This window comes from Myxine glutinosa, chromosome 5 (genome assembly GCF_964187855.1).
Source record: "Myxine glutinosa chromosome 5, kmMyxGlut1.1, whole genome shotgun sequence".
NCBI lineage: Eukaryota > Metazoa > Chordata > Myxini > Myxiniformes > Myxinidae > Myxine > Myxine glutinosa.
In genome coordinates, this window is record NC_136265.1 from 198,594,739 (window position 1) to 198,607,834 (window position 13,096).

The following is a 13,096-nucleotide window of genomic DNA, read 5'->3' on the forward strand; positions in this document are numbered from 1 at the left end:
TTCGTCAGGTTATCGATGTGTGATGTACTCTCGTGAGATCTCGCGTGATCCTGCTCAAGCCGCAAGGGCATATGGTATTTCACAAAACACGGAACCAAACACGTACACACATACACAGATATATGACACAGCCATTTCACATTTACCCACATTCTCCCTCTTTTCTTTAATGACGATCATACTGAATACAAATATTCCTTGGGTGGTAGTTTATGGGATATCGGAGTTGATGTGATGGCATCTGAGACGATGGCTTCAATGTTTTAGAGCTCTTCAGATGCATTGGACAAGGTGGCGGCGATGTTGGCTAGAACATCTAGCGAGGTGAGACCGGTCGCCGGCAGGCCAACGCATGTGTTACGATTCACCACTCGAATCGCCCGTGTCCATATGCTGCTAGCTCGGCAAAGATGGTGTTTCCATTTCGTGCGACGGTTGTTTTGTGTTTGTGCCGTGTTTATGTCCCGACTCAGTGGAGGGGGGAGGAGTATTGGTAACGAGGTGAGATCGGTCTACGGCAGACTAACACACACAGGGGTTCGATTCATCGCTCAAATCGCCCATGTCCTTATGCTGGTAGCTCGGCAGAGATGGTGCTATAGTTTCGAGCGACGGTTGTTTCTTCCGCTCAATCGTGGCGGAGAACCACAAGATCTAGGCATCTCTGTTTCATAATAGTGCTCTGTAAAATGTCCTGAGCACAAAAGCTTAACATTTTGTCGGCCCAGTCCACACTCAGGTATTTTGGACAAACCTCGTTCAATTTCTGGCAAACTTAGGGCCTTTTGTCCATTGGTGTAGCATGAAACCATGTCTGTTGTATTACTACAACCACCAAGGACGGATCAATGAGGCATATTTGTAGAAATTCGAAAATTATTTGTCATTTGAGGTAAATAGTTCCTTGATGTTATCTGTAGACAATATGGAAGTGGCAATCACCTTCACTATGTGACATTACGGCTAATCGTGAAGAAGAAGAAGAAGAATATTTCATCTTTTAATTGCATAATTATCTACTTTATAAATCGGAAATCAGAAAAAGACATGTTTATTTTTTAGTGTAGCGAGGGATAGATTAGCATCGAGGTGGCTTGAGCATTTGGGTTCCCCTTCAAGCTTTAAAAAATGTCCCTTATTAATCACAAACCTTTGTGAACCTATCCCTTTTTGTCCCCCGTCGCACCGCGGAGCGAAAGGGGGACTATGGTTTTTCCGTCCGTACGTGCGTGCGTGCGTAAGCGAAGGACCGAATTTTAATTTGGTGTGTGGGTGCAACCCACGTCAAAATCCAAGATGGCCACCGCCATGTATGTCTGAACCTTGTGAGCGGAATATCTTGAAAAATAAGCGAAGTACCAACTTCTAATCTGGTGTGTGGGTGTATCTAGGCATAAGGAAGAATGCTATTATTGGGTCGCCACGTCAAAATCCAAGATGGACGCCTTGCGTCTCCCACTTTGTCAACTCACATCACTTCACCGACGGGGGACCTAGGCGTAACGCTTGTTCCCATTGAAACATTGCCCTGACATTCGCGGATTCGGCATTCGTGGCATTTACCAGGAACGTATGCCTCGTAAATGTTGGGGGTCTTACTGTACATGATATTAAAATGTTTACCATGTCTTCTCCTCTGCCTGAAGGTGCTGAGGATGCATCCCTGGTTAGCTCCATTGAAGATCGCTGTAGACCTCATCAGCAATCCATCGCTTGAGTTAAAACAGGTTTGCATTCACTTGTCAATAAACAAAGTTTTGAGATGCTGTCGATGTTCAAGTCCTACAGACATGTTGGGTGCCCACGCACGTGCGCTCACAACACCCCATATATGTTGGGTATGGCCTGAGGATAGGATACCTGATAGCGGGGCAGCTAAGTGCCAAATATCAGTACAATTGTTCAGATTGTGGTAAAAGCACCAAATTTCGTACAGTTCATCTTGAATACATAATAATCGATTTCAGATATAGTGCCAAGAACAAAATCCCCCTGGTGGCCATATTTGGCCAAAATCCAAGATGGCCACCAGCCGAGCCGTGAATTTCTATTAAACCCGATATTTTCTTTAATATTCAAGCTACAGACATGAATAAAACATCATTTTGTATGTTTTCAGACACAAGGAATCCAATTACAGCATTAATTCTTTCATAAAATGCATATATTTCAGCATAAAGGGCATGTTTATGTCGAAATTGTCAACAATCGACCGGATTACAATTTGGAATATTCACGATTACAACAGTCGGAAAGGTGAATGCTTACTTTCTAATATGACTATTAACTGTATTCAGAAACAAATATTTTCTCTTTTCTGTCAGGTCTACATGTATGGCGCCAATGATGCCATCCAGGTGTTAAGTCTGAACCTTCGGAGCTCCCACAATGTCGACACGGAAAAAGTGTAAGCTCATTGAACATGAGAAGCTGTCCTCATCTCGAAACACACCAGGACCTATTGATTGGACAATATGTGTGCTATGTCAAGAACGTTCGACTGCACCACTTCAGTGTCCTGCACTATCAAAACGAACAGATGTGGGAGCTGGTTATGACACATTGGCTGACAATTTGAAATGTTTTCATGACTTGGGCAAGCTAGCGGTGGCTATAGATATATCACAGCTTGATGAGGGCGATGGCATTGCAAATACGTTGTCCAAACATAGTGCCAAATGGCATCACTCCTGCCGCTTGAAGTACTCTGCTAGTAGGCTGACAAGACTACAACCGGTGGAACCATGCACCAGTCAGAAAGGAGATGGTCCTTATATGCGTCGACAAGCTAGTGAAGATCAAAGTAGTGATACATGTTTCTTCTGTGACATAATGGGAACAGAAAGTAGTCCGCTGCACGAAGCAATGACGTCAAAACTTACACAACGTGTCAATCACTGTGCTTTCAAGCTACAGGATCAAAAGCTAATTGCCAAACTCAGTGCGGGTGACCTAGTGGCACAGGAAGCGAAATACCATTCAGCATGTCTGGTGAAACTGTACAATGCTAGCAACAGGAAAGTAGAGGAAGAACAAAACCAGAGCCCAGATGGACAGGCTCACGGTATAGCTTTGGTCGAGGTAATTGGCTATATCGAAGATATACGTTTAGCTGACAAGACCGTGGCTCCAATATTCAAATTGAGTAATCTCCTGCAGCTGTATACGGATCGCTTACGAGAGCTAGGGGTGGACATATCGGGACGTATAAACTCTACACGTCTGAAAGAGAGACTCCTTGCCCATGTATCAGGTCTTCACGCATACAGGCAAGGTCGTGACATCCTTCTGACATTCGAAGAGGATGTAGGACTTGCTCTGAAAGATGCATGTTTGGATGACTTCGATGATGAAGCTATTTGCATAGCAAAGGCAGCACAGATTATTCGCCGAGACATGCTGAAGAAGCACACATCACACTTTGATGGCTACTTTGAAAAAGGATGCCAGGAAGATGCTGTACCAAAGTCGTTGGTTGGTAGCACTACTTGGTATGCTAATGGATGAACCCAATATAAAGAACAAGGCATCAGACACAGTGAGACAAGCAGCTCTGAGTCTCGCTCAGCTGTTGCAATACAACAGTCATGTGAGAAGGTGCCAGGAGTCCACCAATTCGCATCACTGTAAGGACAGAGAGACCCCACTGCCTGTTTATATTGGCCTGATGATCCATGGACATACGCGTAAACGTGAACTGGTGGATATACTGTTTCATCTCGGCTTGTCAGTTTCATATGACAGGGTTCTTGGCATATCGACAGAACTTTCCATCTCAGCGTCTGAGCAATATCAAACTGATGGGGTTGTGTGTCCACTTGTCCTGCGTAAAAATCTATTTACAACTGCTGCAGTGGACAATATCGACCACAACCCCAGCTCAACTACAGCATGCGAGGCCTTTCATGGTACAGGAATATCCCTGTTTCAAAACCGAGCAACAGCGTCTGATGGTATTGTACGTGAACCCGCCATTCTGCAACCAACGTCTTCAAAAACACAGATACCGCCACTTCCGGACTCGTACACAACTTTGACACCAGTTACACTGATCAAGAAGGATCCCATTGTTCCATTGCAGAATGGTCCACTAACATGTGACAAAGAACTTGTGAAATCTGCTATTGACTGTGAAACTAAATGGCTGAACAATACCCAAGACCTTATCACCAAAGAGCTTCAGAGCACAGATGAGCCAATATCGTGGGGTGCGTTCCATGCAAACACACTGGAAAGTCCAAGAAACTTTGATGTCACAATTACATCACTGTTACCGTTGTTCTCAGACGATTCCAAGTCTGTCGCCATGATCCGTCATGCAATGGATGTTGTAAAATCTCAACATCCATTGCATGCATCTCAACAATGGATGTTGAGCTGATAAAGTGTCATTATGTGAAAGGTTGCAGGGGACAATGCAAGTTTGTCAAAGCAAATCTTAAATGCACAACACTCTGTCAATGCAGGGGTGATTGCGACCACAATGAAGGCAACTGACTGTTGTTTGTAAATGATGTAATGATATGGCGTTTTCATTCGCTAGTCGAATGTAGCCTACTGCAGTATTAGTAGTAGACATCATCATGTTTCAGTAGTATTGTCATTCAGTTGACATGGGTGTATATAGTTAATGTATTTGTTGTCTATCATGTCTATATACAACATGAACTGGTCAATTTATTGTTTATTTCAAGATCTGCCAATGTGGGTAATTGTGTTTTAATTCTAGTCTGATTTGTATATCAGTTTTACGGTATCGTTCTTGCCAGCAGTCAGCTATAGTGGCTACTGGTATACTGGTATATCATATCAAGGTGCTTAATAATCTGTTATAATGTGGAATGTCAACCACACCCAACTGCAGTCAGAAGTAGTTGCTTAATGATTTTGTGTTCTTACTTCCCAATATATTGCATTGCGATATTTGTTTACATTTTTATTTATGTTTGCTTCTGCTTGTACATCATATGTTACCATGATGACAATGCATTTATTTTAAAACTCAACCATGTGGTAATTCCATGTAAAGTAATTTTACTTTTCATTTAATGTGAAATGTTTTAATATTGTTCATTTTAAAATCTCATTTCACATGCATCAGCGTACTATGTGCATAATTTAATGGTAGCGATGTATTGTTGTGCTAAACTGTTGGCAGGTGGAACAACAGAGCGATTCGGTTACTAAATTACCATATTATAAATGATGTGTACAATTACACCTTCATGCATTACATATATTATTGCAAGTAAAAAATACTTAGAATTTATATTATGAGTATAATACACCCATGTTGTGATATGATATCACATCACATTGCTTAAAATCGGTCAAATTTTTCACCGATTTCAGATAATTTGGCACAAAAAAGCCCTTTATGTTGAAATAAATGTATTTTATGAAAGAATTAATGCTGTAATTGGATTCCTTGTGTCTGAAAACATACAAAATGATGTTTTATTCATGTCTGTAGCTTGAATATTAAAGAAAGTATCGGGTTTAATAGAAATTCACGGCTCGGCTGGTGGCCATCTTGGATTTTGGCCAAATATGGCCACCAGGGGGATTTTTTTCTTGGCACTATATCTGAAATCGATTATTATGTATTCAAGATGAACTGTACGAAATTGGTGCTTTTACCACAATCTGAACAATTGTTTCACATATCTGCCCCGCTATGATTTTGTGTTCTTACTTCCCAATATATTGCATTGCGATATTTGTTTACATTTTTATTTATGTTTGCTTCTGCTTGTACATCATATGTTACCATGATGACAATGCATTTATTTTGATGACATATTCCATGATGACATATTCCTCATATATATATATGAGGAAGGCCTGATAGCCAAATGGTGATTGGCAGAATTTATGCCATGGTGCAAGATGCAATTTTATGCACGAAAATAATTGCTTCCACAATTTATATTTGGACTATGGGGCCTTACACAAATATGTGACTTTTTTTGCAGTTTTTTAGCACCCCGACCCACTTTTCCCCATGACCCTTGGTGACACTTTGCCTGACCGCCACCATAAAAATACGTGACTGTGAATGACAGCATTGTCACCTTTTCAAAGTTTCGATCAGTTTTCAATGTGAGAGTTTTTAATTTTTTTTTTTAATGGTGGCATCTGACAGCTCAGTCAACAAGTTAGTGTTGCCCTTCAGCTCCAGATTTTATAAACTTTTAATTGAACTTCCGTCTCTCCTTTTCAGAAAGCCCTCTCATAGCTTCAAATGAATAATTTAAACAGCACCTCGGCTATTTTCGGACGAGTTCAAAAGAAAGCAAGGTTGTTTGAAATTGACATGCCCTGTCGTGGCGAAGGGAAATCCAAGATGGCTGCACCAATGGGGATGGTGTCATGTGACTGTGGCTCTGGCATCATACCTGCCGTTGTCCTCAAACACTGTGCTCCTGAATGTACTCCTATTTTCTCCAAACTTTCCAACCGCTCTTACTGTACAGATATTTACCCAACCTTCTGGAAGCATGCCTATGTCTGCCCTGCCCCATAGATGGGCAACATGTCTGATCCCTCTCGATTGTTTCCTCCATTATTCGTGATCTCAATGTCATCCTCCAATGGAGCTCTGACAACTTTCTTTTTCAATCAGTCCAAGACTCAAACCCTCGTTGTAAGTAGCGAGATCAATACAGCCACACCTCCTCTCATGTCCAGCTCTTAACTGCAGCAGTCTTTATCTATTAATATGCTCAGTGTCACCATACACAGAACTCTCTCCTGGTTGCCTCACATCGTCAATATCGCCAAATCTGCCCCAGATAAACTTGGCTTCCTCTTCAGAGCTCATAAATACTTCAACGCCCATCAGCTTCTCACCCTCTACAAATCCCAAGTCAGACTGGTGAGGGAATACTGCTCCCATTTCTGGGGCGGCACTCCTCCGTCTGTCATCGGTGTTCTGGATCGCATTATAGCCAAGGCTGTCTGACTGATTTCCAATCCTACTTTGTCCAGCCATCTCCAACCTTTGGGCCTCCATCGAGCTATCTCACCGCAGTGCTTCTTATAACCAATACTACCACAGTCAGTGGTTGCTCTGTAAAACTCTGTTTCTGTCCTCCCTCCTCTTCACTCTGTTCGTAACACACATCTAGCTATTACTCATTACCCTCCTTTTCCTCCTTTCCCTCCTTCCCAATCGCCATTCCTTCTCCTTCTTCCCCCACACTGCCTCTCTTTGGAACACCCCTCCGTGCAGCGTTCCAAACTTCTATCAACTTGCAACAATTCGAGTTACAAATAAACCATCTCGATCTCATTTAATTATCACATTTTCCCAACTTCTTTCTTTACTTTTTCACCCAGGGGTGTCCTTTTGGTTTTGGCCTCGACCCTTCCACTGTGGGTTTTAATAATAATGAACAATTAAATAATTAACCGCTCCTAACCCAATCCTCTGACTTGCCGATTTCCGTTTCCTCCCCTTCTCTCTATACATATCCTGTTGGTTTATTACCATGCTCGTTGTGCCGAATTGTTGCCCCGCTTAACCCACCGCCGATTTGCCCTTGCTCTTCCATGATCCTCACTCTTTAAAAGGAATTTTTACCTCCACCACCGAAGGTGGATGGAGGTTATGTTTTCACCACTGTTTGTCTGTCTGTCTGTCGGTTTGTGAGCAAGATACCTGAACATGTTATGGATGGATTCGGACGAAATCTGGCAGAGAGGTAGCATATGTGACGATGACAAAATTATTAGATTTTAGTGAAGATCTTAATTTGGATTCAGATAGGAATTATTTAATTTTTAAGTGATTCTTCACCATCAAGTGATAGGGCTAAAACAAACATATAGCAGGATATCTCAAAAAGTTTTGGACAAAACTTGGTGCACATGTTGTGTGTGTTACAAGGAAGAATCAATTCAATTTTGGTGGAGATCTGGATCAGGATCCGGTTAGTAGAATTTAAGTGAATCTTCACCATTAGGAGATAGGGCCAAAAACTATATATAGCAGGATATCTCAAAAAGTTATGGACAAATTTGGACAAAACTTGGTGCACATGTTGTGTGTGTTACAAGGAAGAATCAATTCAATTTTGGTGAAGATCTGGATCAGGATCCGGTTAGTAGAATTTAAGTGAATCTTCACCATTAGGAGATAGGGCCAAAAACTATATATAGCAGGATATCTCAAAAAGTTATGGACAAATTTGGACAAAACTTGGTGCACATGTTGTGTGTGTTACAAGGAAGAATCAATTCAATTTTGGTGAAGATCTGGATCAGGATCCGGTTAGTAGAATTTAAGTGAATCTTCACCATTAGGAGATAGGGCCAAAAACTATATATAGCAGGATATCTCAAAAAGTTATGGACAAATTTGGACAAAACTTGGTGCACATGTTGTGTGTGTTACAAGGAAGAATCAATTCAATTTTGGTGGAGATCTGGATCAGGATCCGGTTAGTAGAATTTAAGTGAATCTTCACCATTAGGAGATAGGGCCAAAAACTATATATAGCAGGATATCTCAAAAAGTTATGGACAAATTTGGACAAAACTTGGTGCACATGTTGTGTGTGTTACAAGGAAGAATCAATTCAATTTTGGTGAAGATCTGGATCAGGATCCGGTTAGTAGAATTTAAGTGAATCTTCACCATTAGGAGATAGGGCCAAAAACTATATATAGCAGGATATCTCAAAAAGTTATGGACAAATTTGGACAAAACTTGGTGCACATGTTGTGTGTGTTACAAGGAAGAATCAATTCAATTTTGGTGAAGATCTGGATCAGGATCCGGTTAGTAGAATTTAAGTGAATCTTCACCATTAGGAGATAGGGCCAAAAACTATATATAGCAGGATATCTCAAAAAGTTATGGACAAATTTGGACAAAACTTGGTGCACATGTTGTGTGTGTTACAAGGAAGAATCAATTCAATTTTGGTGAAGATCTGGATCAGGATCCGGTTAGTAGAATTTAAGTGAATCTTCACCATTAGGAGATAGGGCCAAAAACGATATATAGCAGGATATCTCAAAAAGTTGTGGACGGATGTGGACAAAACTTGGTGGCCCGGTTGGGTGTCTGACAATGACGATTCGATTCGATTCGATTTTGGTGAAGATCTGAATATGGATTTGGATATGAGAATTATTTAATTTATTAAGTGAATCTTAACCATTGGGAGATAGGGCCAAAAACGATACCAAACTAGGTGGATGAGTTCATTGGTTAGGTGACAAGAGCAAACCGATTAGATTTTGGTTCATGTCCGAATCCAGATCCGGCCTATCCAGGTCTGGGGATTTCAGATCTCATCGGTAACCGTTTTTCGGTTCCGTGATTTTAGTTTATGGGAACTGATGGGAAACAACATTCCGGTTCCGTGCCCAAACCTAATGGGAAACGATTTTTTTTTCCTTTAGAATTTGTAAAGCAAAACATTTGTAATACAAAATTAAAAATGTCTCCAAAAATAAATCCTGTCATTTACATGTATGCAATGTAATTAACGCATGTTCATTATTGAGGTTGATGTTTATTATCAGAGAAGAGCAAATTCTGTCAATTTGATTGTGTATACCCTTATGAAATAAAGTTTTATTACTATTTTAAGTTACTAGGGCATGCCCGTACGTGGGTGCCCGTTCCTTGCCAAAAAAAAAAAATAACGCTACCCGTACGCTCTACCCCGCCCGTACGCCCGTAAACAAAAAAAACAACGCTCTTCGCTTCCGCCCTTCGCTCTGACTGAATTGGGAGAAATAATGCGCATAAGAAATCGAGAAATTATTATTTTCTCCGGAAGAAATCGAATTACGAACCGTAATGGCGCACGCGCTCGGCTCGGCTCGCTCTCACATCGGCCACGCCTACGCAACAACGCGTTCTGTGATTGGCTGCCGGAAGTGCAGTCTTCACTGTCCGGAAGGTCGCAAATCGCAGTTACGATGAATCGCAAATTAGTTTTAATTAGTTTTAAAACATAGTTTAACGGCAACATAGTTTTCCAACGTGAAATAAATGAATACGCTCTCAAATGTGCCGTCCGAGGCAGAGTCTGTTCGCCACGTTCGGCACACGTGATAGCTCGCTGCTCTCTGATTGGTTGAATCGTTTTTTGGACATAGCTCGGTAACTACTTCTCCGATTAATATGAAACCTTGAAAAGGCACATCCTCGGGTCCCCAGCAATATACCTGGCAAGTTTCAAGTATATCGGACCCATGGTTGTCGAGAAACAGCGGTCACAGACATACAGACATACAAACATACAAACATACAAACATACAAACATACACACAGAGATTACTGGAATTATAGATAGATATGATGATTCTTCATTTTTTTAGAACTGACTTTCACAATATTTTCTGTCTCATGAGTTGTAACGCAAGACGAAACGGACACCGTTAATGCTTCAACTATTATCTAAACCAACAACAAATCGACCCCCACCCCCTCCTCTGTTCGGTCTGCACAATTTGAGAACACCTCCACGTCTAGCATAGCACTGTGTTTTTAAGGCGACATTTTCCGCTTTTTTTCCGCTTAGCAACGGATGCCATTTTGAAAAGGAAGTCTGTGATTTAGACCGATGCGCATGTCCGTCAAAGCGCAAGTCATATCGCGAACCTGAATGTGGGAAACTACATGCTATCTGCTTTGCCGGCCTAATTTTGTTGGAAATAAAACTCAACTTCTGAAATAGTTATCTGAAAATCACACGTGAAGGTAAATACTACATCTTTTTGCCTTACACTGCCTTTCTGCGATGGGAAACGTACTTTCGGTTCCGTGTTTTTGCTATCACGTTACCGACACGCTACCGGTAACGATCGTTTCCGTGAAATCCGCAGGCCTGCCTATCGGTGTAGTATAAATCGTAAACTTTTCAGCCTGATGGAGGCATGTGCTCCAAAATGAGCGTACAATATAACTCAACTAGAAATGATGCTTCCTTTCACTGCATAATTTTTGCGATGCTACAGCCTACATGAATAGGAAAGTCAAATGCACCTTTGGCATGTGGGTTTTCCAGTTGTGTGAAGGACTCTATCGGGAGCTACTGGCTGCTGGATTAACTGTATGGCCTGCTTACCTGAACACCGAACATACGGACATCGAGCAGTATTTCACGAGGTGTGCTTGCAATATCGCTTTCAGTGCTGTGCAGATTATCATTCTGAAACTCGAGTGGTTGAAAAGCTAAACAAGTGTTTTTTTGCAGGCTTCTTCGTAATCTTGCATGCATGCCGATGATTTATCCCGGGCTTTTGTGCGTGCAGGCATGACGAGATGGGTATCGTGTTTACCGTCCTCGTGAGTGACGTGACCCTCGAGAATGGCACTGTGAGACTACGATATCGTAACACTGGCATCGAGGAGGTGACTCACTTGACGCTGCTCACGCCATATGTGCAGAGGTATATCGAGAAGTCCTGAGCGATTTGGGTATGGTGTTTTGATTTTAACATTTCCATACGGATGTCACGCTGCCAGTTTCCATATGGATGTCACGCTGAAGTAAAGCCAGTTGTTACGTGTTACCTCCCCAAACTCCGGTTACGGTGCCCCTCAGAGTCTCGAGAGGGAACGCGGCAGAAAGATTTGTTATTTTGAGTGTTCTAATAAACCATGGTAAAACCACACCAATGCAATTGTGTAGAACCAAATAAGTAATTGTATTAAGAACTCACATACACAACAAGAAAGAGCAATCTGAGATTGCAAACCCTCGCCAGGATGTATTTTCAGTGGTTTTAAGGCTTTTTTAAAGACATCATTGTTTTTTTCTAAACTAATTTATTCCTAGATTATGCTGAAGAAATTTCATCTTGAACGGATGAAGTTTTGTACTTGTCAAATTATGACGTCATAATGGAGGCACCTATGCCATCATCATTAACATGTTATTCTGCATGGAGAGTTCTTTACAATGAGCCACGTCTCAATTTTTTTCCTATGCAGCGCTTTCGGAGATATGGAGGTGCAAAGTTTTTCCAAGGTGGCGGCTGAACCACGTGATCTCTGACGTCATAATTATCATTAAAAAATTATACAGGTGGCGTTGCACCTATGGTTAAAATTTCCTGTCAATCAGACCAACGGTTGCCGAGAAAATCATATTTATTCTGTGCGGACAAACAAACAAACGGACTCAAATGCAATACCCTCTCCTCTGGCGAGGGTAATAATAACACTCTTAAAGAAAGTACCATGAAAATATCACTAGCATCAAATTAACAATACATGTGATGGTACCATCATTCCCCCAATGCTCACAAAGCAATAAACTCACGATACGCCAAACGTGAGTGGAATGTAACAATCCCAAAGTCCGTGCACGGATCCCCACGCTGGGTGAAGGTCGAAGTCGAGCAGAACGACAAGAACAGGCAGGTATTGGCGCGGCTGCGAATGACGAGTTACGAGGTGAGAGGTCGATATGGGAATTGAGCCGATATGGGAACCAATGGTGATCCACACGATGATGTCGATATGGGAATCCCAACGACAAAACACGAAGCACAAGGCGGACAGCCTCTTCGAGGAATAAATGGCCGATCGGCCTGTAATGGAGGCTCTTGCTTTCCCGCCAATAATAGCTCACTCTTGGTAATAAAACCTGTGACGCAGGTTTAATTGCAATCGCAATATAAGACGATGCCGCGGGCAATCCCTTTCATGGGGAGCCTTAACTCATGCGCGACCAATATCAAAAAAGTCCGCTCGCAGCATCGATGCGACTCACTGCTGTATCTCTCATGGCCGTCTCCTCTCCCTGTGATCTCCTCTCCCTGTGATCTTCTCTCTCCTCTTCCGGTTTATTTTCCACGTTTTCCTTCACAAACATTTATTTTTACCTTTTACTGAAGTCATCTCCATTTCACACACATTACCTGAAATATGACAATATTACCTGAAACTAAAAATCCTACAAGTATATAATAACATCAAAGGCATCCGTAACACAGTGCATTGATTGTTGTCAATGCTTTGTGATTTTATTCTTCATTGCTTGCGATTTATACAACAAGATCAAATTATTTTTATTATTTTCCTTATCGCTCTTTCTCTACCTTTTCAAATGTTTGTTTCTTTATT

At 41.6% G+C, this 13,096-nt stretch overlaps 1 protein-coding gene across 1 annotated transcript in view; it reads left to right on the plus strand.

Annotated features, from left to right (window-relative positions):
- Nucleotides 1–11,640, plus strand: part of POLG2 (DNA polymerase gamma 2, accessory subunit) — a 57,351-nt gene extending 45,711 nt beyond the window's left edge. The window contains exons 8-10 of the mRNA XM_078779347.1: nt 1,647–1,727; nt 11,031–11,131; nt 11,278–11,640. Coding sequence (XP_078635473.1) covers nt 1,647–1,727; nt 11,031–11,131; nt 11,278–11,434 — 339 coding nt within the window. The 3' untranslated portion in view covers nt 11,435–11,640. The remainder of the gene's footprint in view (nt 1–1,646; nt 1,728–11,030; nt 11,132–11,277) is intronic.
- The last annotated feature ends 1,456 nt before the right edge of the window (nt 11,641–13,096 follow it).